The sequence below is a fragment of the Natator depressus genome, chromosome 27, assembly GCF_965152275.1.
Source record: "Natator depressus isolate rNatDep1 chromosome 27, rNatDep2.hap1, whole genome shotgun sequence".
Classification (NCBI taxonomy): domain Eukaryota; kingdom Metazoa; phylum Chordata; order Testudines; family Cheloniidae; genus Natator; species Natator depressus.
This window is the reverse complement of record NC_134260.1, coordinates 9052725-9079559: the sequence shown is the minus strand read 5'-3', so window position 1 is coordinate 9079559 and position 26835 is coordinate 9052725. Positions and strand designations below refer to the sequence as shown.

Sequence of the window (26835 nt, the reverse complement as noted above, 5' to 3'; positions counted from 1 at the left end):
TTCTATTTTATACTCTCAGTCCATGTGCTGTGAGAACACAAGTCCAGGCATGTCTGGGGGCACTGCAGAGTCCCCTGGCAAGGTTGAGCAATTCCCTTGGTGTGGCCTTGTGCAAGTGAGTCACTGAATTGTAGCTCCCTTGCTGGACAATGGCTGGTGATGGTTGTTTGACACCCGCCCAGGCGTTGGTTACTTTCCTGGCTGTTGTCTCTGGGGAGCTAATATCTGGCCGATTCCCCAATTTACGGCATGTTTTACTGACAACCATATGACACAATCTCATAACTTCATATGCACTAATGGTATACATCTTTAGACAGAACAGTGACTTCCTGCAGATCATAACCTTTCCCCTGATACCTTTCATGGCATGCTTTATATGTAAGATCACAATTATATATAAGTGAGGAATATGGGGGTTACAGGGTGCTCCCCTGAGGTATAGAGTGTCACACCATCCATTTGTCCCCATACTCTTGCCTCCATCTGTCTGTCTGTCCCCATATACACATTTCATCCATCCGTATATCTATCCCCCCGCACACCTCTATCCATCCATCCATCCCCATACATACCCTTCTATCTATCCATCCATCCATCCGTCTGTCTGTCTGTCCCTCCCCATACATGCCCTTCTATCTAACTATCCATCCACCCCACCTCGACCTCCCCAGGTCCCTGGGTGATGTGAGGGTTCATGGAGCATGCTGAGGACAGCAACATGGAGCTTAGGCAGCCAGGGAACCAATGGTAACGTGAGTCCTACCCAGAGAGCCGGGGCTTCCCCTCCAGAGTTCGTGGGACTCACCCCAAATCCAGGAACTTCCTCCGGGTCTTCTTGTCAAGCCCAATGGTGGGGCTGGCGGGCTCTGGCGGGCTTGTGTCATCTGGGGCAGAGAAACATGCCGGGAGAGATCAAAGGAGCTGGGAGAACGTACCCCAGGCTGGTGGGGATAGGCCCCAGGGATCCCTCGGAGGTTGGCAGCGGCCCCCCAGCAGGGTCCTGCCAAGGGAGCTCCCAGGCCGGTTTAAGGGAAAGCCTGGGAGCCCTGGGGTGTTTGCCAGCTCAGCGAGAAGGTCTTTTCCCTTCCCAAGTACAGGCAAAGCCCAGCTCTGTCTTTATCCGGGTTAAAATGGGCAACCCGAGCCCCAGCCCTGCTGGGGCCACTGGATGGGCCTGAACCTCAGTGCTGCCTGGCAAAACCACCGGGAACCAACTGGGACTTGGCACTGCAGCCCATGACCCAACCCAGAGGGGCCGCGCTGTTAGCTAGGGCACTGCACAGCCCTGCTGCAGAGAAAGGTGCAGAGGCCCTGGCTGTGGGGAGAGCTGCCAGCGACCGCAGCCCCAGCCTCTCCGCAGGAGGCGCCGTAGGGCGCAGGGCCGGGAACGCTATGGAAGGGTTTCCTGTGAGGATGTGGCTCCCCCATCCAGCCATTACCTTCGCTGTGCCGCTCTGCCCGGCGATCCCTCCGGGCGTAGATGGGCGAGCTGTCCGAGCTGTGGCAGGACTTGGGGGGCGAGCTGGTGGGGGTGCATCCCAAGGCCTCCTGGGAGGAAGCGTTGGTCAGGGGCCGGTAGCGGATCAGCGGGGACGAAGGCTGCTCGTCCTCCTCCAGCGTCCGCCTGACCACGGAGGCGTCGAAGGAGAACTCGGTGGCGCGGAGGAAGGGGGAGGAGCCGGAGAGGGGAGAGGAGACCTGCAGGGTGGCGTGCAGCGGGGATCTCATACGGCGCCGCGGGCTCCCCGATTTATCGGCCACCTGTGGGTGGGAGGCACGGGGGTCAGCAACAGGAACCTCCGCCCCAGGGAGCTGCTGCATTGACCGACACACAACGGTGATGCCCCCCATTTATCCGCAGTGCTGCTGCAGGGACAGGGCGAGCTGCTCCCCCTGCCACTGGTGAGCTCCACCCCGGACCCGCAGGGGCCATCGCTATGGGCTGATCAGGGAGCTGAGCCTCCATGGGCCGCGCCTTCCATAGCGGTTGCCAGGTGTCCGGTTTTCGACCCGAACGTCCGGTGGAGAAAGGGAACCTGGCAGAAAGTCCGGTTGGCTGCAGTAACCGGACTTCGCCACCAGGGGGTGGGTGGGAAGAGCAGCCGCTGTGGCTGGAGCCACGTGGAGGGGCGGGTCTCTGCTCCGCTGGTGATGCGGACAGACAGCAGTGGCTGGCTTCCAGAGCGGGCTGCAAGTGTGTGTGGGGGGGATCTTGGCCACCCCCCTTCTGCTCCACCGTGCCCCGATTGCTCGGCCCCTAACGATGGGGACAGACCCCCACTCTGCCCCGATTGGGCAGGCTCCCCGTCAGCTCCTCCCAGCCTGGCTCGGCACCCAGCAGGTGAGTCCCGGGGGTGGAGAGGAGGGAGGGGGCGGGGCCCCGGGGAAGAGGTGGGGCCGGGGGCGGGACAAGGGTATTCCGTTTTCGGCCATTAGAAAGTTGGCAACCCTACCTAGCACCCAGGTGCACAGGGCTTGCGACCACACAACAGGCCACTGGTCATCTAGTCTGGTATCCCCGCTCCTGCTCCACTGGACCAGACCATTGCTGGTATCCCCTCCTCCTGCCCCATTGCATCAGGCCATTGCTGGTGTCCCCTCCTCCTGCCCCACTGCATCCAACCATTGCTGGTGTCCCCTCCTCCTGCCCCACTGCATCTGACCATTGCTGGTGTCCCCTCCTCCTGCCCCATTGCATCAGACCATTGCTGGATTGGCCAGGAGTCTCCCGGAATTGGCCTCAACCTCCCGGTGACCATTAAAACCGGGAGATTTTAATAAGGCAAAGTCCGGTTGGCGGGGCTAAGGCAGGCTGCCTACCGGCCCTGGTTCTACGCCGCTCCAGGAAACGGCTGGCATGTCCAGCTCCTAGGCACAGGGGCAGCCGTGGGTCTCCGTGCACTGCCTCCCGCCTGAGTGTCAATGCCGCGGCTCCCATTGGCCAGGAACTGTGGCCAATCGAAGCTGCAGATAGATGCAGCATGCAGAGCCGCCTGGCCAATCCTGAGCTTAGGAGCTGGACATGCAAGCCACTTCCGGGAGCCGCCCAAGGTAAGTGCCGCCCAGCTGGAGCCCGCACCCTTCATTCCCTCCCGCACCCCAACCTCCTGCCCCAGCCCAGAGCCCCATCCACCTGCCATGTTGGATCAGACCATTGTTGGTATCCCCCTCTGCCTGCCATGTTGGGTCAGACCATTGCTGGTATTCCCCTCCGCCTGCCATGTGGGATCAGAGCATTGGTCCATCTTGCCTGGTATCCCATTTTCTGCTACACTGGATCAGACCATTGCTGGTATCCCCCTCCACCCTCTACACTGGATCAGACCATTGTTGGTATCCCCCTCCGCCTGCTACACTGGATCAGACCATGGCTGGTATCCCCCTCCGCCCGCTGCATTGGATCAGACCATGGCTGGTATCCCCCTCCGCCCGCTACACTGGATCAGACCATTGCTGGTATCCCCCTCCGCCTGCTACACTGGATCAGACCATTGCTGGTATCCCCCTCCGCCTGCTGCACTGGATCAGACCATTGCTGGTATCCCCCTCCGCCTGCTACACTGGATCAGACCATTGCTGATATCCCCCTCCGCCTGCTGCACTGGATCAGACCATTGTTGGTATCCCCCTCCCTCCCCGGCCCCACTGGATCAGAGCACTGGTCCATCTCATCTCGTAACCCCTCTCACCCCCCGTTGGATCGGGCCACTGCTTGATCAAACCCAGTCACCTGCCTGCAGCCGCAGCCCGGCGCAGAAACCAGTTCTGGAGCAGCCCACCCCCCTTCAGGACTCTTCCCTCCTGACCCCTATCTGCTCGAGCTCAGCTCCTGCCCTGAAGCAGGATGGTTTATAGTCCCTCCCAGTCACTCTGCGGAGTCTTGTTCTCCGGATCCAGGTCCCGTCCGGGGCCCTGCCGAGCTCTGGGCTTGTGCAGGCTCACGGGCCGCCCCGCTGAAGCATTAGTCACTGGCCATTGGCTACTGCACCAGAGTCTGGCCTGCTGGGGGCAGGGGGCAGGAGACCCCACCGGGCGGGCCAGCACCCGGCGGGATGGCGGATTTGATGGACCCATGGTCCGATCCAGCGGAGCAGAAGCCTAGTTCCTGTGGCACAGGCCCTGAGCCCAAGAGAGAGGAGCGAGAGCAGCCATTCTGGGTGCAGAGCTTGGGGATGGTCTCCCTCGACCCGGGGCGACAGTCAGCTCGTGAGTGCCCGGTTCGCCTCGCGTGGGCCCGAGCCCGGGCTCACCTTCCTCTCCAGGCTCTCGTCCCCTTCCGCCGAGCTGACGCTGTCTCTCAAGCGAGACCGGGACGGGCGGTGCCGCCTACCCTTGGCCGACAGCTGGGCTCGGGCCTTCTGCAAACTGCTGTCCAGCCTCTGGGTCTCTGGAATCACATCATTAAAATCTGGGAGTGAAAGAGAGAACGGGGGGCGGAGAAGTGGGAGAGAGAGCGAGAGAGAGAGAGAGCGCAGACAGACGGACAGGGCGGTGGGGGACGCACAGAGGGACAAGGAGCACAGGGGGTTGGGAGAGAGCGAATGGGACAGAGCAGGGAGGGAGGAAAGGAAGAGAGAAGGAAGGCATGGAAGACAAAGGGACGGAGGGGCAGGGTCCCAGCCAGGGACAAAGAGGAGGGAGAGGGTGGAACAGGGGGAGAAAGAGAGTGTTCAGAGAAGAGACGCACACCAACGTCCATTTCAGCCCCCCCCCCAAGTCCACAGGCTCATCTCACGCTCTCCCCCCAGCTGCAGCTGGGAACCACTTGGCCCAAACTGCCCTAGACACGTGGGGCTGGGGTTCCCCCGCCCCAAGCTCAGTGGTATTGGGGTCTGAGCACTCTGGAGAATCCAGCTGCCTGGGTGGAAGGCTGCTGAGCTCCTCTGAGATGCGGACATTAGCACCCCCAGTGGGGAAGCAGCCCGCCCCATCGCACAGGGCTACCCTGCCAGGGTTTGCAGAGTGGCTGATCCCCAGGGCAAGGAAATCGCTGCCCATCTGCCTCCCACCCCCAGCTGCTGCTGCCCTCGCTGCCCTTTGCCTGGGGACATGGCTGACGGACACCCCCCATGACTAGCCTTTTGTTGCCACCAAAGCCCTCCCGCCATCACCTTCGTCAAAGCCCGCAGCCCCCGTGCCTCCCAGTCCACAGGGCTGCTCTGATTTCCTTGCAAAAGGGTGGCATGGCCTCTTGGCAGCTCGGTGCCTCAGGGGACCACGTGGGGGCACCGGGCACTGCAGGCTGCGCCCAGGCAGGGAGCAAAGAGCAGAGCTGGGTGAAGGCTGCGACGGGCGATCTGACTCGGCTGCGATCAGGCCCCTCTCATATTTGCTTTTTACAGGGGCGACTGCTGGTGCCCGGCCACGCCAGGCCGGGTTCTTCATGGCCCTGCACGCCCGCCGCTTGGGCGGGTGCCCTCCCAGCGAGCCAGACCAGCTCCCGCGTGCACAGCCCTCGCTCCCTGGGAGGAAGGCGGATCGTGTGAGCAACCTGCAGAGCTGGGCTGATTCGAGCGAGGAATCTGCAAATGGTTCGGGGTAACTGATACGCTTGCGGGCTTTGCAGCTGGCGGCACAGAGGGGCGGAAGGGGCTCGCCCAAAATCACAAAGGCGGGGGCGTGGGCAGAATGGGGGAGTGCAACCCAGGAGTCCTGCCTCCCAGTGGCCCCTGTTCTAACCACTAGACAACACTCCCCTGCCGGAGCTGCATATGGAACCCAAGGAGAAGCACCAGCCTTCCAGCGTTCAGATCAGCTTCGGATGCACCATGACCGGGCTGTGCCTCTTCGAGGGCACCCAGGCCTGACTCAGGTGAGGTCCCCAAGCCAGTTTGCCTCCTTGTGTTGGAGCCTGTCCAGGAAACGCCTCCCCACGGCAGCACGCGGGGGACAGGATCCTGCTGAAATCAGGGCAAGAGCTAGCGAAGTAGTCACCAGCCTTCACGCCCGCACAGCCTCCTCCCAGGGCTCTTCATCCAGCCTTGATTCCCCCCCCTTCAGTTTTTTCCTCCCTCTCTTACACGGACACCGACCCGAGGTCTCCCACTGGTACTTGTAGAGTCTTACGCACGTGCATTCGCACACTCAGGCATGTGCACATTTACACACACACAAGCTCATGGACACCCAGAGATGCACACCCATGCACACTCGCATGCACCCTCATGTAAATGCACTCGGGCACACTCACACGCACACACATAAATGCACTCACGTGTACACGGACACGCACACAAGTAAATGCCCTCACATGCACCCCTCCCGACACACGTCAATGGACTCATGCATGTCAATGTACTCCCTTGCACGCATCCTCAGACACGCACACCTCCATGCACTCACCCACAGACACACACGTGGACGCACTCACATGCACACACTCGTATGTTCACTCCCGCACGCTCACGGTTCACACCTAGGCCCCGCAGCCACTCTGCCTACCCCAGGATACTAAGCAGGCACATCTCAGGTTGCTCAGGGAGGGCGAGGGATAGCTCAGTGGTTTGGGCATTGGGCTCCTAAAGCTAGGGTTGTGAGTTCCATCCTTGAGGGGGCCATTTAGGGATCTGGGGCAAAAATTGGGGATTGTGGCCCTGCTTTGAGCAGGGGGTTGGACTAGATGACCTCCTGAGGTCCCTTCCAACACTGAGATTCTATTTTAGGGAGTTAAATGGGGACCTAGAATGAGTTTAAACCTAACTGAAGCCACGTTTAGCTCTGGCAGCGGGGCTGCCAACCCTGCCCAGCGACCGCCCTGATCCTCAGGGGCAGAAGCACCATCGAACCCAGTCAGTTCAAAGCCGTGGAAATGACGAGCTAATTTGAAGGCATCCCCCGCCACCAGCAAGCGAGCTGGGGCTTGGGTTGGGGGGCACTGGTTTGTGGGCAGAAATGATGGATTTAGCAAATCTCCCAGTGGTCAGGGCTGCCTGGAAATCCTTATCGTTACGGAGGGTGCCCGACCCGTCATTGTTAACACAGAGGGCCCCCTCCTGTGCTGCCCGGCAATCCCTTTGTGCCAGCTAGATGGGCACACGAGGCACGTCGGGGAAGCACCAGGGCACGGGGGGGCGCACGTCTGGGGGCAGAGCCAGCTCCGAAGCAGGGTGCTGGGGGTAGAGCGGACACCGGGCAGAGGAGGGAGGGGTCATGGTCAAGGTGGCGCTTGCCCCAGTCATTCTGCACCCTGCCAACCCCCCCCCCCCCGGGGGCCAGTTAGCCTCTGGGAAGAGCAAACTGCCTGGCATCTGTCCTGGCACCCGCCGGCCCAGGGGGGCATGTGGTGCCCAATCTGGATCTACTGGGTTTTGTATCAGTAAGAGAAACCAGTGGGTCAGTCACTAGAGAGAGCTGTATAGCCAGGGCGATGTTTTAGGGCTGGGGGAGTTAATGACCTGGCCCAGGCATCCTGATGCCTTCTCAAGAAGCAGGGGTAACAGGCCAAAAGTGCCCACGAGATCCCGCCCTCCTTGGAGGTTTTCTGATCCTTAGAGGTTCTCTGAGCTCCCAGACCCAGCGCTGGGCAAGAATCTGCCCCATCTCCAGCAAAGAAAGGCTTCACCGTTCAGAGGCGATTTGGGCCAGTGGTTCAAGTGAAGGGGGCTGGGAGTCAGGACTCCTGGGTTGTATTCCCAGCTCTGCCAATGGCCGTCCGCACGATTCCAGACGAGTTGTTTACATTGCTCTGTGCCTCAGTTTCCCCATCTGTGAAATGGGGCTAATACTGTCTCCCAGAGGGGTTAGCTAATGCTTGTAAAGCACTGAGTGTGTCCGGGGACAGGTGCTGCACAAGCAGGTGCACACCCACCACTAGGCCTGGCTCTCCCTTGCCCTGCACCATGCCCAGCGGGCGTGACTGCTATCACTCTGGTTCGGGAGGATTTATACGCCCATTGCACTGTCAATGGTCACACGGGGACAGAGAATCAGGCCCCAGAGACACGCCTAGAAATCCACTCCCACAAAGAAGCACCCCCATTAACACCCCCCATACCTTCTCAAACTTCACCCTCCTGACACATGCAGATATTTGCACGCTTCAGCGTGACCCCCTCTGCACCCCCAAGAAGTGTGCCGCCACACCCCTTCGCTCACCCCTACGCTGTTCCACGCCGGGGACTCTCAGCCCCATGGCACCCAGGGGCAGGGACTTGCAAACGCCAGGCACAGCGGTATACGCCCACCCATGCGCGCACACGCACAGAGATGACGCTCTCGAAAGCGCTATTCCTTATGCTGCTCGATAAATCCATCCCGCCCCAGCTGACGATCCAATTTACAAAGCATCCGCGGCCTGGGTCCATCCGTTATAGCCCATAAACCCGTCGTCCCCAGGGGAAAGGAGCGAGAGCCTGCCGCTAATGGGGGGAGCTCCCTTCCATCCCTCGCAGCTGAGAGGGGCTCTTCCCAGAGCTCCCTTTCCAAAGGGGCTTACGGGGTTTAAGCCAGGCCCGCCCCCGCCCCCCCCATCAAAGCCAAAACACACCTGCTACTCTAAGCCTCTGTCCTGGGCCCCACCCCCATAGCCTGGGCAGTGCAGGATCTTATAGGGGCAGGGCCTGGAGAAACTGAGTCTCACAAAGCAGCGAGGGGCGGGGGGGCATTTTGTCTGAAGTGTTGGACAGTGAAGATGCGGAGCCAGCGGCCAGGCTGGCACCTCAGCGAGGGACAGATTCCCGGTGTCCCCAGCAGCTCCTATTGTGATACTGATGGCCAGATTTTCACTGAGAGCACTTGGGCGCATGGGACAGCACTGGACAGCACCTGGGGTAGTACTGCACTGCCAGCACCAGGGGGCGCTTGGCCCAGTACCGCTCTGCCAGTGCCGGAGGTCACAGCAGGCGGCACTGCACTGTCAATGGGGGGGGGGGGGGGAGGGTCATTGCCAGTGCTGGAAGTCACAGCAGGCGGCACTGCACTGTCAATGCGGGGGAGGAGGAGGGTCACTGCCAGTGCCGGAGGTCACAGCAGGTGGCACTGCACTGTCAATGCAGGGGGGAGGAGGGTCACTGCCAGTGCTGGAGGTCACAGCAGGCGGCACTGCACTGTCAATGCAGGGAGGAGGAGGGTCACTGCCCATGCCGGAGGTCACAGCAGGCGGCACTGCACTGTCAATGCAGGGAGGAGGAGGGTCACTGCCCATGCCGGAGGTCACAGCAGGCGGCACTGCACTGTCAATGCAGGGAGGAGGAGGGTCACTGCCCATGCCGGAGGTCACAGCAGGCGGCACTGCACTGTCAATGCGGGGGGGGGGGTCACTGCCAGTGCTGGAAGTCACAGCAGGCGGCACTGCACTGTCAATGCGGGGGAGGAGGAGGGTCACTGCCAGTGCTGGAGGTCACAGCAGGCGGCACTGCACTGTCAGTGCGGGGGGGAGGGGTACTGCCAGTGCTGGGGGGTACTACAGATGGCACTGCCAGCATTCGGGGGTGTCTGGGTCAGCACTGCACTGGGGGTCACTCTGGAGCCTGCAGGCCCTGGGGGACACTGCAGACAGTGCTGCACGGCTGGTGGCTTTTACCACCCCCCCCATCGCACGTGCAGGTCACCTATCCAGTTGCACTGAGGTATGTTTGCACACCCACACCTGCACACACTGGCACGCTCGTTCACCTGTGTGCCAACAGGTGGCGGCTGTGCAGATGTTTGGGGGGGGGGATTCCCCCTGTCCCACTGGCTTACCCCACTTCCTCTGAGAGCCGCATCAGGCAGGGTCCTCACATAGGGGCACCTGCCAGACATTAGTCCCCCCTCCCAATCCTGCACCATGGGAGCTCACCCCATAAGCCCAGAGCCCTTGGATGCTCGGCCTGTCACCCTGAGGTGTCAGTGATTAGCCAGCTTCAGTTCCCCTGCCCTGAGGGAAGCTGAGTCACTGGACAATTCCTAAATTGGGGGTGGGGAGGCAAATGGAGCAGAGATGGGGGGGGCAGGTAGCCACACCAGACAGAACCAGGATCTCCAGTGGTCAAGTCTCCCTGTGCCTCAGTTTCCCCTATCCCAGTGCACTGGCTGGGTAATACTCCGAAGGGCTGGGACCCTGGGGGGTTAATTACTACGGGTGTGTTTTGTCCTCAAAGGGTTAACACACACACACACACACACACACACACACACACCACTAAAAAACATACTGCTCCACACACACCCCACTGTACAAACACCCCTACACACGCGCACACAGTTACACACATACACACGTTCACTCACAAAGAGCTCCCCCATCTCTCATCCCAGCCTCCTCTGCCTTCCCTGCATACAGAGCAGGGAGCTGCCTTCGGGAGGTCATGAATACTTAATCAGGCGTGTGTGTGTGTGTGTGTGTGTGTGTGTACACACGCATGTACACACTGGAGCCTTCCAGGAGCTCAGAATCAGCTGCCGCTCAGCCGACTCCAGCGGGGAGCGGGAGGGAAGGAGACGCGCGGCTCACGAGAACGGGGAGTGAGCGGGAGGGGGATGGACAGGAGAAAAAGCCGATGCAGACGGACACAGCCGAGCCTTGCCCAGAGCAGGCCCAAGCCATGTGGTGCAGAGACCGCTCTGCACACGGGTTGGGACAGGGATCAGCCAGGCCAACCTCCCTGGCACAGACAAGGCCGAAGAGATGCTGGGAACGCACAGAGGTTTGCCCTACGAGACCGCTCTGGACATAGTTTGCACCAGTCGAGGACCCGTGTCGCGCCCCGGATACAAGATGGGCGAGGAAATATCTGTTCCTGGACCAACTTCTGGCGGCACGGCCCTTCAGCCACCAGCCGTTGGTCCAACAAGAGAGATCACCTCACCCGCCTTGAGTCTGCCCACGGCAGAGCCCCAGAGAGGGGGCAGATGCCAGGGGGGGCGTACAAGAGAGGCAAATAGGCCTGAGCCGAGGGTTGCCCCAGATGCTGAGGGCTCATTGCAGTCTCGGGACACTGATTTGGGACGTGACTGGCAAAGTTTGATATGGAGAGACGGAGACAGATTTCTTTGTAAGTTGCTTTGCTCTGAGCGCCAGGCATCATGTCTGAGGGCATGGGAGAGATTAACGCCTTGGCTAGCCTTTTTGCACACCAGACAGAAGGGGCTAGGGGGAGCCCCATTCCCACAGCCGTGCTGGGCCCCGACCTCCCCCTTGTCCCCTTGGCTGGAGAGGATCAGACCAGCGCTGGCCCAGCACGGCCAGTATCCCGCCTCCCGCAGCTGCCAACGCTGGATGCTTCAGAGGCGGGGACGCTGGCGGCCAGGAGCCTACGGCCTGGCTCCTCGGGGCCCTGGAAGGGGAGAGTTGAAGATCAGTGGCACACGGGTAGCCGCTCGCTGGAGAGAATCACGGGGCCTGCGTGCGTCCGGCAGCCTCTGCCCAGATCCCCCTTCGCAGGGCGCGCAGCCAAGCACTGCCTTTTCCCCGTCACGAGGGACGGCGGCCCAATCGCATCTGGATGCACTTTCCACGCTTCACATTAGCAGCAAACAACATTTCCCTGAACCCAGGGAGGCTGCAGGCTGTGCCCAGCCCCCACCGCACTAATGCTCGCGAGCTTTAAAGGCCGGAGATGGAAAATGCCTAGCAGGCAGGGACGGCTGAGCCGGCAGCCGGCTCAGTGCGACTGTCGTGCGTGCCCCTCTCCGCCGGACGGACTTTTCCGCTTGCACGCAGAGCTCCCCGGGCCCCACGTTGCTTCCCAGCCACCTGCACCTGTGATTCCCAGCTGTCCTGGATTTCCCAGGAAATGTGAAAAGGACGGTGAATGCTGTGAAAACCAGCAAATCTCGCGGCGGGGTGGGGGGAAATCAGACATTCTGCCCATTTCAAATCCCCAAGGCCAGGAGGGACTATTAGAATCCTCTAGTATCGCGCAGGCCAGAGGACTGCCCCAAAATACCTCCTCGCCCAAGGGAGAGTGACTTAGTGACCAGCCCCGGGGGGGTGGGAGCGCTCCCCTTCTCTGGCAGGGGAGACTGGCTTTTGACACTTTATTAGAAGGCCCAAAGGAAGTTTTCTAAAGAGCCTAAGGCCTGATGTTCAAGGGCTCAGCATGCGCACGCGGGGGGCGAGCTCCACTCCCATTTAGGCACCGAAAGAAGGTGCCTTGCCTCAAAAACGCGAGGGGCAGTATGACCTAGTGGGTAGGGCGTGAGGCACATGGTTTGATTCCTGGCTCTGCTGCTGATCTGCTGGGTGATCTTGGACAAGCCACTCCAACTCCCTGTCTCTCCCAGCTTTCGGCTGCCTTATCTATTAGACTGGGGGTGGAGAGGGTTCTTAGGAGGTGTTCGTGTCGCCCCGAGCCCAGTGGGGCTGGGGCTTGGCTGACACCTTGAAACTCTCCCCACCCCCATCCAATTTCAACTCCCTGCACCAAAGCCTGGGGGCGCTAGAGAGTCTCAAAGAAATGGACCCAAGAATGATTGTTAACCTGGGCAAAACAATGTGTTTTCTCCTCACCCCGTTCTCAGAAATGGCCAAATAGTTTTTACTGAAACGCCCCCCCGACACACACACACACCTTCTCTAAATTCAGTTTGAGGCAGGGGAAATTGCCAACCTTGAACCAGTTGGGCTGCAAAAGTTCTAAGCAACTGGAAACAGTCTTATAATGGACCGTTTTGGACAATCTGGATTATAGACAGAGCCGGTAGCGATGCCACCAGGAACCACCCAGCTCCCCTTGCCTCTACAGAGGCTCGGGTACAGGGCTCGCCGCACCTCACAATATACAATGCTGCAAAGCCATTCCTACAACAGCCACCAACTCCTGTGCTCTGTGGCAGAGGTTCTCAAACTGGGGTCTGTGGACCGAGCGCCATTCCGATGGGCCGCGGATAGTTCCCTCTAAAGTGCGCACCTGGAGAGACTCCCCTCCTTCCCAGCCCCAGCTCGGGGGCTGCCGCGGAGGGGGAGAGAGGGCACGTCCATCGCATTAGAAAGATAAGCCTATTGATATTAAAATATGAGTTGTGTGTTTTTATTTGTAGAACAAAAAACCCTTAATGATTATTAAGGGTTTTTTTATATATCACTTTTATCCAAAGTGCTTTACAATACTTAGCTAAAGCAACATTTGGAAAGATCATCAAGTGGTCCGCCGAGACTCTCAGCAACTTTCAAGTGGTCCACGGGAAAAAAAAAAACAACATTTGAAAACCACTGCTCTATGGGTCCTGTGTTATGGTCCCATTTCCTCATCACGTCAGTTACTGCAGTCTCGTATTTACATCTAGGAACGAAGGCAATCACCCTGCACGCTCCGGGCTCATGCTCTCCGGCATTCGCCAGCTGAGTGTCCAGCCCGCCCCGCCCCAGAGCTAGCTGCCTCCAGCAGAAGCCACTGGGAAACAAGAAACAGCGCAGCAACTCCTGATGCCCGCGTGCACCTCGCTTGGGGACCTGAGCACGCAGGCAGGTGCGTGTGGCCTATTGGGACGTGGGTGTTGTGTGCCCACCAATATTGGCACGAGTGCATGTGCGTTGCACGGGTGCAGGGACATTTGCAGGCACTCGTGCCTAGGTGCGCGCACGGAATCCGTCGGTGGAGGGTTTGAAGAACGGGTTCGAGCCAGCGGTTCTCAAACCTGCGGGTTGGGATCGCCAGTGGGGTGGCCAGGGGGCCTTGCTGGGGCCCAAGCCAAAGCCGGAGGGATTGAGGGATTGAGCCCTGGGCAGCAGGGCTCAGGCTACAGGCCCCTGGGCTGGGGCCCTTGGGCTTTGGTTTTGACCCCTTCCCCGCCCGGGTCAGTGGGTCTCAGGTGGGCTCAGGCTTTGGTCCCCCCCTTCCTGGGGTCGTGCAGCAATTTTTGTTGTCAGAAGGGGGTCGCAGTGCAATGAGGTTTGAGAACCCCTGGGGTAGGCAAACACCTTCAGGAACGGTCTAGTTATGACTTTGTCCTGCCGGGGACTGGGCTAGATGACCGTCTTCTTCAAACAGTCACCGCATCCCTTCCCTTCCACAGTCATCACCCCCCGGCCGTCATGAGGATGTAACTCACCACGCTGCCTGTCTCCAGCCTTCCCTGGGCTGTCTTTGCCACGCACTGATCATCTCAGCTCGTTCATTACAAATAGGGCATGCCAGGCGGGTGCCAACCCGAGCAGGGGAAAATCAGAGCTGTGCCTTGGGGCCACTCACCCCTTCACTTGCCAGCCGCTTCCTCCGCCCTGCTGCGTGGTTATTTTTAGGGTGACATTTTTTTCCTCCAGCCGCAGATGGGAACCACTCCCTGCATCGGCCGTCTGCAGCTGGCACGTGGGCTTTCAGCTCCAGCCCCCGGGGAATTGAGGCAGTGGCCTTTGCAGGAGGGCACGGCTCAGGCTCCTGCTAATCACGGGCACCATACGCGCACCCGTGTGTGAGTGTGGACACGCTCATGCACGCACACCGGCCTGGGTGCTTATCGCCGTCAGCCAATGAGAGGGGCAGATGCACACTGGGAGGGGGAGATTCTGACAAAGCCCCGTCTACACTGGGTTTGGCTGGCACCGGGTCAGCTACTGCAGTACAAACCCCTGTGGATGCCCTGCACCCACATAAGACAGGGTCACGCTATCGTCCCCAGCTGGGACCAGCTGCACCAGAGCCAGCCGTGCTTTGCACAACCGCCGTGCTTTGCACAACCGCCTAGGCTAGGAGGTCCACGGGTGCAAAACACGTGAGGGGCCTGATCCTTTTTCCTTCTGTGCCCCAAACCCTCCTCATCCTGCCTGAGAGTCTCAGGCCGCCGAAGGAGGCAGGATCAGGCCCCGAGGACGGGGAGCAGGACAGATTTTTGACCCCCACAGAAGGTGGATGGGAAATCGAGGCAAAGTAGGAGTGGATGCTGGAGTGGGCGCTGCAGCACCTGGCCACCGAGGGACCAGGGGAAGAAAGCAGCAAGGGATGAGAAAGTGGAGGGGGGACCAGCTGGAGACAAGAGGGAGGTGTGTGTGTGTGTGTGTGTGTGTTGGGGGTCTCCATACGACCCGTGCAGTCGTCCAGGGGGCTCTAGCGGGATGCAGGGTCCCTGCAGGATCCCAGCAGCCGTAGTGGGCACGGGGTGGAGGCCAGTGGGGAGAGGCGCCTGCGGGGAGGCAGAGCCCCACGTGTACATCCTAGGGGGCCACGCACACCTAGGGCCCCACTTGCACCCGGCTCCCAGGAAGGGATTGGGCGGGAGGGATAGCTCAGTGGTTTGAGCATTGGCCTGCTGAACCCAGGGTTGTGAGTTCAATCCTTGAGGGGGCCATTTAGGGATCTGGGGCAACTATCGGGGATTGGTCCTGCTTTGAGCAGGGGGTTGGACTAGATGACCTCCTGAGGTCCCTTCCAACCCTGATGTTCTATGATTCTATGATTTTAAGGCACCGTCTGACCTAGGCATGTGCGGGAGAGGCGGTGTCCGTGCAAGCTGCACCCCGATTCCCCGCCGGGAGGCCTGGGAGCCAGAGGGCTGGGCGCTGATTCAGCAGGTCCTGCCCTTCCCCAGCACAGCGCCCCCGGAGGGCAGCGGCGGGAGCTCCCACCAGGGATGAATCCAGCCTAGGGCTGGAGGACGGAGTCGAGGGGACAGAAGCCTAGGCCAGCTGTCCCAGTCCATCTCCCAGGGATCCAGGCCCCGGTGGGCCAGGGAGCCCCATAGACGAGAGGGGTGGGCGAACAGATCTCGGCTTTCAGGGGCAGGATGGGGATTCATTTCCAGACCCTCCCTGGGCCCCTGCACTTGCTGATCTCCCCCTCCCCCCAGCCAGGTCCTAGCTCCCAAATTCCCCCCTCCCCCACATCCACCCCTATGCCCCGGCTCCCCAACCCATCCACGCCCTAGCTCACTGGCCCCCAACTGCCAGGCCCTAACACCCCCCTCCCACCAGACCTTCCTTCCCCAAGCCCCACATTCCCCCCAGCCTGGGTCTGCGCCGCCCTTGGCCGGCTCTGCAGGCCGGTGAAAGTCTCCCTTGGCTGGCGATGCCGGGGGCGAGCGTGCGGGCGCTAGGGGACGTGGGCTCAGAGAGACCAGGGCGGGCGGGAAGAGGGTGCAGATTGGGCAGCGGACTTACCGAAAACCTCGTCCGTGTCTTGGCGTCTGGAGGACGACATGGCAGGGCGGCTCTGTGGAGAGAAGGGGGAGGTAGGGTCAGATCCAAAGCCAAGCAGCTGGCACGGGTATCCATGGGGAGGTCCTGGGGTCTCCAAGCACCCACCGGAGAGCACCCCCTGTCCATCTGGAGCGCGAGGGAGCTCTGGGGAGGGCCAGTGGGGGCCATATGGGCCTGGCCCGGGTTGTACTCTCCCCGGCAATGGTGTCTCAGCTGCCTACCCAGTGGGCCCTGTGTCACAGAGGGGAACGGGGCAGCCGGTCAGGCGGAGCCATCCCGCTGCTTGGCTTCCCCCGGAGCTGCCGCGGCGTCTCTGCAGACTCGAACCGGACCCGGTCGGCTCACGGGCACCCCGGGCGGAAGCCCAGCCCGAGCCCTTACACGGGGTCGAGCCGGACGTGTCCGGAGCATGGAGCCGCAGCAGCGGGACCCGTTGCACAGATAACGGGCGCCTGTAGGAGCCCCACGGAAGTACCCTGGAGATAGCCGGGCTCTGGAGCTGGACCAAGCCCGCTGGCTCCTGGGGGCAGAGTGTGGGGGAGGGCGGTAGAGGGACCTAGCAGTATAGCATGATCCCCCTTATCACACACTACTGTCCTCCCTTTCCCCCAGCCCTGCTGTCCCCTTCTCCCTTACCCCACCACCCCATCGCTGGACAAAAGGAATCAGGATGGATGATGCAATAGAAGACATGGACATTGATTGATCGCCTACTATTGTCCGTCTATTTAAAGAGACAGGAGGCCTGATTTGCCTCTCCCTTCCCCGCCATACAACTCCCGCAGGTTAGACAGAGGAGACACCGGCCCACGGCTGGTATTTTCCTGACTGGCGGGGTGAAGGACGTACTTAAGGGACATGGTGGAAATGTCAGTCACTCGGGGTTTTAGAACTGGATCAATCTGATAAGAGGAAATACTTTTTCCATACAACCCCCAATTAGCCTGTGGAACTCAGAGCCACAATGTTTCATTGAGGCCAAGAGCTGAGCAGGACTCAAAAGGGGACGGGGCATTTCTGTGGAGAGCAAGAGTATCCCGGCTTATAATAGAGAGAATGTAAAAAGCTAAGATTTGAGGGAGGGGTATAAACCCTCAGGCTTCAGGGCATGCCAACTATTAGGGGTCAGGAGGTAACTTGTCACAGGGGCAGATTATCCCATAACTGCCCACTGAAGGGTTTCTTTCAGCTTCCTTTGGGGCAGCTGGGGCCAGACACTTTTGGAGCAATGATACCAGACAGGATGATCTGATCTAGAGTTCCAGTTCCCCTCTCCATGTGACAATGGTAATATTCTCCCCAAATCCTTTGATCTTATCCAGCCCTTTCCCTCCAAAGATCTCAAAGCGCTTTGAAAACAACGAACCCAGACCCACAGCACCCAGGGGCGGGAAGGTGGGTGTGACCCCCAGTTTTGCAGACAGGGAAGCCGCTGGACTGACATGACTGGCTCAGTTGCACAGCTAGGCAGAGAACCCAGGAGTCCTGACTCCCAGGCCTCTTTGCAGAGAACCATCCTGCCTGGGCAGAGAAAGATGCACTAAATATAAATCACAGTACGAATACCGCTGGGCCTGATCCTGCCAGCTTTAATCTGCCAACACTCCCCGTGACTGCAGAATTGGGCCCCCAGGGTCAACTATTTGGTGTGACTTTCCGCTGGGGCAGAGCGAGGCGTGGGCTCCAATGGGGAGGCATTTGGGGACTGCCTCCCCCGCCACCCTCCCCTCAGTGCTGGGCAGAGGGCAGCACGTGGCTCTCACACAGGAAAGGCTGGCAGCGTCTCTGCCTGGCACAGTCTCTGGCAGCCTGATCTCACGTTTGGCCACTTGTCATGGGTTTGTTTGCTTTCCCTCCTCCGTGTTTGGCCCACACTCTCCAAACAGCAGCGGTTCCCTCTCCCGCCATAAAATCTGCCACTTGCCAAGCATGAGGGGCGCAGGGCAGGGACTGGAGATGGGATGGGGAGGGAGAGCTCAGTGGTTTGAGCATTGGCCTCCTCCACCCAGGGTTGTGAGTTCAATCCTTGAGGGGGCCATTTAGGGATCTGGGGGCAAAAATTGGGGATTGGCCCTGCCCTGAGCAGGGGGTTGGACTAGATGACCTCCTGAGGTCCCTTCCAACCCTGATATTCTATGATGGCCTTTTCTGCCCCCCACATGCAGGCAAACTGGCAGGGGGCGCATGGGATACCAAATTGGGGAGCCTGTAAGGCACTAGGACCAGCATGCAGGGGGGAGCAAGGAGTGTCCCAGAAAGGGGTGTAGGAGAAGGTGTATTCCCCCACCTCACTGGGGGGCTCCCCAGGTATCCCCACTGCTCCCCTTGGGGCAGTACACTCCCCCTACCCCAGGCAGAACTCCTGTCAAACCAGACTGGGGAGCTTTGCCTTTACTCCCAGCAGCCTTGAGTTTAGAATTGGAAAGAAAATGACGCATCTGGCTTGATGGCCCTGAACCGGGAAAGCGAAGGGACAGCGTCAGGGGGGAAAAGGCAATTTAATAAGTGAGTGTGTTTTTCTTCCCCATCTCTAGGCATAGGACATTATTGTACTGCCCCCAGCCGATCCCAGTCAGGAACACACCTAGGGTGACCAGATGACCCGACTTTATAGGGACAGTCCCGATTTTTGGGTCTTTTTCTTATATAGGCTTGTATTCCCCCCCGCCCATCCCGGTTTTTCACATTTGCTGTTTGGTCACCCTAAATACACCAGCCCTGGGCCGGATTCTCTCGCTCGCATGAGGGTGAATGAGGAGTAGGGCAGCACCTCGCACTGTGCGGTCCCCAAGGAATTTACAAAGCCCTTGGGTGCCTCTGCAAGGGGATCAGCAGCAACATCCCCGTTTTTCAGTGTGGGAAACTGAGGCACGGGCCAGCTCTCTTTAGACTGTAAGATCTTTAGGGCAGGGAGTGTTTACTATGCGCAGGCACCTTGCTTAGCCTGACAACGTGTGTCACGTGCCCATGTCTGCTAGAGGATAGCAGCCTGCTACTGCTAACCGCTATGGTGCTGCTTCTTTAGCTCAAGGGGCAAGGGGGTTGGGCAGACAGTCAAGGGTTCAAATCCAGGCCGGGGTGAGGGTTACAGTCACTGCCGTCTCCGCTCCGGAAATAGAGCCTTCATCTGGGTTAGCCGCTATGTGGCACTTTCCCTTCTGTAACAGCTGGGATGCCAGGGCTGGGGCTTTCCCTGGAGGCCTCATTGATGCTGGAACCGTGCAGCAGCAGAGAAAGACGCTTTAATGCCTGAAAATCTTTCCCCAGGGCCACCCCCGCAAGCAGCTTGGCAACCCGCCCCCCCCCCTCCTCCAGCACTCAGCTCCTGCTGGCCTTTGACATGCACCACCGGCCACGCACCACAGGCCCCTCCCTCCTCCCTGATTCAAACCCGGGTCTCTCCTGCAAAGTCAGCCACCCCCACGGGGGGCGCGCCAGCTGACTAAGGGCGCCGGCAGAGAAAAGACTCCTAACGGCCCAGCGCCTTTGAGGACAGAGCAGCCGCTGTGCAATGAACCAAGGGGCGTCAGCTTTTCGAGGAATGGTGACACGCCAGGGGCTTGTCCTAGGGGGAAGCCGGCTGCAATAGCTGCTCGGGAATTGCTTCCCACGCGGACGGTCTAGTCACAGAATCTCAGGGTTGGAAGGGACCTCAGGAGGTCATCTAGTCCAACCCCCTGCTCAAAGCAGGACCAACCCCCACTTTTTGCCCCAGATCCCTAAATGGCCCCCTCAGGGACTGAACTCACAACCCTGGGTTTAGCAGGCCAATGCTCAAACCACTGAGCTATCCCTCCCCCCTATCCTTCACATTTATTCCAGAAGAGCGGCCACATGGGGAGCTGGTCTGGACTAGGTATCAGGGAACGCTTTATTCCACAGTAACTAGTCAGGTCAGTTTCCCCATGTAGACAATCAGGGCCTGGAGGCTGGAGCTACCTGATTATAGGAAACCATGGGCCAGCAAAGAGATGGTGGAATGGGACTGACTGAACTCAGTAAACTCAGGGCTAAACTCAGTTCTTTGTGCTCCTTGATAACCCTACGTAGCGTTTACACGGTCTCCAGCCAAGGTTTAGAGTCTTAGACTCCAAGGACCCCTTGTGATCATCTAGTCTGACCCCCTGGATAACACAAGCCAGAGGATTTCCCCAAAATAACCCCTAGATATGGGCGGCAGGCATCAAGGGCCAGGGGAGGCCGAGCCTCCCCAAACAGCCCTGTGTGATCCTGCCCACGCTCCGTCCCCAGCCCCCAGTACTGCTGGCTCTTCCCCCATGGCCGGGGCCACGGCTGGGGCTAATGGGGGCCAGCCTGCAGCCAGGGACTCTGCCCAGTGCTCTGGGGCTGAGGGGCGGGGGGGCATGCTACCCAGCGCTGGGCCCACGCTGCTCGCCCCACACTCCGGGGCTGGGGCTGCTTGGGCAGGCCGGGGCTGGGGTGGCGGGACAAGGGAGGGGCGCCTCGGGCAGAAGGGACCGGCCAGGGGCTAGCCTCACTGAGCCCAGGGTACACCCACCACCCATGCCCCAAGAGCGGATGTCTTAGAATAAACCTCTGATCTTAATTTAACAATTGGCAGTGACGGGAAATCCACCACCCTCCTTGGTAAGTTGGTCCAGGGGATAAACGCTCACGGTTTAAAACATACACCTTATTTGCTGTTGAATTTGTCTAGCTTCAGCTTCCAACCATTGGCTCATGTTATTCCTTTCACTGCTAGAGCACAGAGCCCATTATTAAATATTTGCTCCCTGTGTAGACACTTATTCACTGTAATGAAGTTACCCCTTAACCGTCTCTTTGGTAAGCTAAGCAGACTGAGCTCTGTGAGTCTGTGACTATGTTTCCCTAATCCTGTAATCATTCTCAGGGCTCTTCTCTGAACCCTCTCCAGTTTAGCAATACACTTTGTAGAGGCAGCTCAGGGTCATCATCTCATGGCAAAGAAGGGGAAACTGAGGCACAGAGAAGTGACTTGCCCAAGGTAACCCAGCGGCTCAGTCTCAGAATGACCGCAGTTGGATTCGTTAGCCACTCAGCCATATAGGGTTTTTTTAAGCATAGACCATTCAGTGCAGAAGACCACCCAGTATTTGGAGAGCCATGCATAGCCAAGGAGATGGCTAAAACCAGACGCCTCAAGCCACTGTTCATCGGCACCGCATTGAAATCAAGAGAGCCTTGCCACTTTACGCCCCTCGTCTACAGGTCAGCGTTCCAGGCTGCGAATCGAGAGTCACGGCCCACAAACTCTGCAGGAGCATGGGCCAGGACCCGTCCCTTGGGCATCACCCCAACAGGGCACAAGGGGGCATTTTTCAGGTCACACCCTGATGGTCAGCAAAAATCCACAGGAGAGTCCTGGTGCCCTCTCTCCACTTGGGTCACTCTGGCATCCCTACGTCCCCCCTGCACTGCAGCGTGGGCCAGATCCTGATCGCCAGGAAGGCAGCGGCAAAATTCTCCTAGGGGCCAGGAGAAAGGGCTGCAGGTTGCACCCGGGCTGGGACAGGGAGCTAAGCTCTTTGAAATGGGACAACACGCTGAAGAGGCGCTCGGCCACACGAGCCTGGCCTTTCCCCTGCAGCGGGGCAGCAAGGTTTTCCAGCACACGGAGACACAGCGCAGCGGGCAGCTGCCCCACGGACAGGGGCTGCTGGGTACCAGACGAGGGCCACAGGGGAGCAATGGCGAATGAATCCAAAGGCTGGCTTGAAAGGGAAGTCAGAGCGCCTGGCCCAGAGAAAGGAGCCAGATCATAGAATCATAGAATATCAGAGTTGGAAGGGACCTCAGGAGGTCATCTAGTCCAACCCCCTGCTCAAAGCAGGACCAGTCCCCAATGTTTGCCCCAGATCCCTAAATGGCCCCCTCAAGGATTGAACTCACAACCCTGGGTTTATTAGCAGGCCAATGCTCAAACCACTGAGCTATCCCTCCCCCCAATCATATTGCCCCCCCTTACTGACTCCTGAGCGCCATGTGGGAGGGGAGACCGATTCCTGCTGCCCGGCCCCCCCTTGCGGGCCCTTTTCCTTTTCCACCCTAATTTTTTCCTCTTGCCTTCTGTTTAGGGTCTGCCTTAGCTGGGCAAGCCTGCCCTTTCACCACGCCGCAGCGAGCCTGTGGCCGGAAAAGCTGCTAAATGCCATGCCCTGAACTGCCTGACACTGGTACGAGTTTGCCAGGCCCCAGAGTGGGCTGATCGCACCACACACTCTGTGCCTCCCCGCCCCTGCTAGGTTGCAAGTAAGAGTCAGCACGAGACGCAAGCTGGTCGTCTCTACTCCCTTTACGTGGTTTCACTTAAGGAAGCCGGATCAGACAAACAGCTGCTCCAGCTCCAGCCCATCTCAGCCAGCCTCACTTCCCCCCACATTGGACAGTAATTCCCATCTTTACCACCACCTCAAAGCCTGTCAGACCAGGGATGGAGTGAAGAGGGGGGTTGCTAGGCCAACGTCCCAGCCCTCCGTGCGGTCACCACTGACGGCTCTGCCGAAGAGCAGACAGAAGCGAGGGGCCATGTAGTCTGGTGACCTGGGACCACCTGGATTCTGAACTGCAGCATGATCTCGGGCAAGCTGCTTTGCCTCTCTGTGCCTCGGTTTCCCCTCCCCACTCTTTGGCTAATGAGGTGTAACCACTCGGGCCCAGACGGTCTCTCGCTGTGCCCAGCATAATGAGGTTTCAGTCTCCACTGGACCCTCTGTAGAGGAATGCTAGTAATAATAACAAGCAACAGCTAGAGCCAGGGACGGTTAATGGGCCAACTTTTGTCTGGGAGCTGCTCTGTCGATTTCAGTGGGGTTGAACGGAGTTACCCCAGCATTCTGGTACTTCAACAAGTTCCCAAGGCAGCTGCCCCATGCCTGGAAGGACATGACAAAGGAGATGCCCCTGTACCGTTAATCCTAGAGCTGATAACAAGGTGATAATCAGCATCAAAACAGACAATGGTCTTTATGGGAGAGACTGACAGGCACCCATCAAATCATCCCCTACCGGCCTCCAGCAGCTCCCCCTGCCATCGGCTTTAAATCCCTGCTGAGCTGAGTTTGACCCCCGGGGACCTAGAGGTGAAAGGTCACTTCGGGTATGTCTACACTGTAATTAAATACCCTCAACTGGGCAGGCCCATGTGAGCGGACTCAGGCTCCGGTGCTGTAAAATTGCTGTGGGACAATCCGGTTCGGGCTGCAGCCCGGGCCCTGGGACCATGCACTGGGGGAGAGTCCCAGAGCGCAGGCTCCAGCCCGAGCCTGAATGTCTACACTGCAATTTTACAGCCTCGCAGCCTGATCCCCCATGAGCCCGAGTCAGCTGCGCCGGGCCAGGCATGGGGGTTGAATCACAGTGTCGCCATACCCACGATCTCTTAGCGACCCTCCAAGCCAACCAGTCCCACTGCCCCGCTGGTGGAAAAGGTGTGGACCAGACCATCCCTGGCTTGGGACGTCAACTGCCGTGTCCCAGCCTGGAGCGAACATTCACAGACGAGTTACCCGCCTTCCAGAAGCGAGATCCCCAGCACAGCTGAGCCGCGGGGTGCTCGGGCTGTCACAGAGGGCGGGAAGCATCCAGCCACAGGGAGGTTTATCTGCCCCAGGAGGATGCTGCTCTTAAGGGCCCCTCTGGATCAACAAACCTGCATTACACTGAATGTTCAATGTGTCGAGTGGTGAGAGCTGGGGACTGGGAATCTGGACTCTGGGGCTCTCCCGGCTCACGTGGGCTGCTGGTTAGGGCAGGGGGCTGGGAGTCGGGATTCCTGAATTTCATTCCTGGCTCTGCCCCCCGTTCACTGTGTGATCCTGGGCAAGTCATTGGGCCTCTCCCATTTCCCGTTGGTTTGATGCAGCGGTTTTCAGCCTTTTTTCATTTGCAGACCCTTAACAAATTTTGAGTGGAGGTACGGATCCCTTCGTAAATCTTAGGCACAATCTGTGTGGACCACATGTTGAAAACCACTGTTCTGTGCGAACAACCGCCTTTTGCAGACCCATTAGAAATAATCTGCAGATCCCCACGGGTCTGCAGACCACAGGTTGAAAACCACTGGTTTAATGGATATAATTAGTCTTGGAAGGATTAGATTTTTATCGGTAAATGTCAATTTCACCGCAGACACACCCAATATTTCCGTTGCTAATAATCAAAGTGTACAGCTAGGCAAAGTAGGGAAAACACGGCTTGAGAACGTATTAGCGTTTCATTTACCGATATTTACTTCAGACATTTCGCCATGGGATGCTGACCCTTTGTGTAGGAATGGTTAGAGAGCTTTAACTTTTTGAATCTCAACATTAAATCATCATCTGACCCCCCCTAATTTTCCCTAACTGAACATTTAAATTAGTAAAAAAACATCAATATTAGCCATCAAATGATAAAAAAAAATAAAGATCTAAATGTGCCACGCCTCTGCAGCATGGGGCATGGGTCACTTGTTGGAGGATTCTCTGCACCTTGAAGTCTTTAAGTCACTATTTGAGGACTTCAGTAGCTTAGACATAGGTGAGAGGTTTATCGCAGGAGTGGGTGGGTGAGATTCTGTGGCCTGCATTGTGCAGGAGGTCAGACTAGATGATCATAATGGTCCCTTCTGACTTTAATATCTATGAATCTATGAAAGATCTCCCCTCCCCGGGGCAGGGTTTAGGTGATGTAATGCAGTCATTTTTATAAAGGATGTCGAACTCCTCCAAGAGAAGTTCCTCTTAGCCGGACAAAGTGGCCAATTCTTTTATCTGATGAAAGGGCCTACTGGCTAATATCTGGGAAGCCCTCCAAGGCCTTGGGCTTGAGGAGCAAGATTGATCAGGCTCCCAGAGCGGGCTGCACCACAAGGAAACACAAATAAGATGGGTGTAGAATAAAGTGCCCCCAAACTCCCTAGGCTGAATTCATTGCTGCCCATTGCCCCAGTGAGGGTGGGACCAAGGGGGCTCTGAGGTAGAAGGGAGGGCCCCAGACCCCATTACCGCCAGGTACAGAGGAAGCCTCTGTCAGTGCTGCAGCAGCCCCGAGTGTAGGGGTGAGCCGGGGGTGAGCAGGCAACAGTGGGATTCCGGGGCCGTTCTAGGTGGGTGGAAGCGTGGCCGGGGTTGACCTGTGCTCCCGTGATTCGACAGCCCTAAAAGACCCCTAGGAGCCACCGGAGCAGGGATGGAAGTTAGGCCCAGGGCTGTTCTGGCCTAAGTGTAGGGCAGGGCCAAATTTCTTCCCCTCTGTCCCTGCCCCACTGCAGCCTCCTTGGTGTTATCAGAAGGGAAGCATCTAATGCCACGTGGGGTCTGCACTGCTCCCATCACCGTTACTGGGAGGCACGCCAATGGGAGAAGCAACCTTTCTATGCCTGTGGATTTTCAGTCCCCAGAAAGAGCAGTCGGGAGACAGAAAGGCAGAAAATTACAGCCCAATGGCTCATACGTCTGCTCTGGCAGCAGTTCATATCGATCTCAGACAGCTCCCTTAGCGTCAAAGTGCTTCGCAAATGGAGCCGCTTTTTCCGCCACTGAAATGCGGCCACCTCTGGGGTGGGGGTGCGGCCGCTGGTTTACACAGCGGCACGGCTAGGCTTGCCCAGCAGCTGAAGATGGGAAGTGAAGAACACTAGATCCGGCGGAAAGCTGCAGGGCACCTGTAAGGAAGCGGAATGCCGTTTGCCCAAGGATTTAACCAGGACCCTGGGGCTAGCCTCCTTGACTGCCACGGAAATCCCCAGGGGATCTCGATTGCAACAGAGAGGCTCAGGACCTGGGTTGTGTCTCACATGAGAGTCAGTACCTCCAGCAGCAGTGACCAGAGCCCCCAGCAGGGGCGTTGGGGGTCAGCGCAGACTTGGGGGTGGGGGAGAGAGTGCCCCCCTGCTGAATCACCATGACCTGCAGCACCTTGGATCTCCCTCATCCAGCTAACTGCTTCCCAGAACTCGTTTTGCTTTGGGGAAGGAACATGCTCCCAGCCTAAGGGGGCAGAGCTGGGGGAGGCGGGAGTCCAAAGCCAATGCAAAATAATGGATCTGGAGAGGGGTCTGATTGCTCTGAGAAGCAATTGTCCTTCTCTTCCAGAGGCCCTTCCACGATTGTGCTGCAAACTAATCACCCGACACACACACACTCACATCTAGGGGAGAACTCCTTCCAGCCGTATGAACACCCCCACCCCGTGAGATCTGAGACAGAGGCCAGAGCATTAGCCAGAGTCCCCTCCAGGGGCCATGGGTCAATTTCAGTTCAAGCGGAGAGGGGAAGGGTGCACTTGTGGGGGAGGGGGAAGGGAGAGGTCTGTCCATTTTAGCCATAGATCCAACGCCTTCGAAGGGCAGGAAAATCTACACCAATGTGGGCCTAGTGCTCAGATCGAATGATGAAAGAAGAGGCTTGAGAGCCCGTGCGGAAAGGAGGGAACGAGGAAGAGAGATGGGAGGGGAAGAGTGTGTGTGTGTTGCGGGGGGGGGGGGGGAGACAGAGAGAGATGGAAGTGGGATCCTGGAGGAAGAAAGCGGGGAGAGGAGAAAAGAGGGAAGAAATCAGAGTCTATGGAGGAGAGCAGGGCTGCAGGAAAGGAAGACTGTAAAAGAGGAGATGCAGAGGGAGTGAGAAGGGATGCACGGGGCGGCCAGGGAATGAAGGGCAGAATGGAGGCAAGGTGGACATAGCGAGTCCCAGAGATAAAACAAACCAAGGGGAGAAGGTGGGAAAACAGCCAGGGACCCTGCCCAAGGCCTAGCTCTCCAAACCCAGCCCAGGGGGTAGCCAATCCCACTGAACCCA

General features: G+C 58.6%; 1 protein-coding gene across 4 annotated transcripts in view; it reads right to left on the bottom strand.

Moving 5' to 3' along the window:
• SAMD14 (sterile alpha motif domain containing 14) overlaps positions 1-26835 on the bottom strand; it is a 33477-nt gene that overhangs the window by 5371 nt on the left and 1271 nt on the right. For 2 of the 4 annotated variants that reach the window (XM_074940963.1, XM_074940962.1), the window contains exons 2-5: positions 16016-16067; positions 4254-4411; positions 1443-1764; positions 809-887 (exon numbers count right to left, since the gene is read on the bottom strand). In XM_074940963.1, the coding sequence (XP_074797064.1) occupies positions 809-887; positions 1443-1764; positions 4254-4411; positions 16016-16055 (599 nt within the window). In that variant the 5' untranslated portion in view covers positions 16056-16067. The remainder of the gene's footprint in view (positions 1-808; positions 888-1442; positions 1765-4253; positions 4412-16015; positions 16068-26835) is intronic. The other 2 variants (XM_074940965.1, XM_074940964.1) reach the window with 1 other exon arrangement.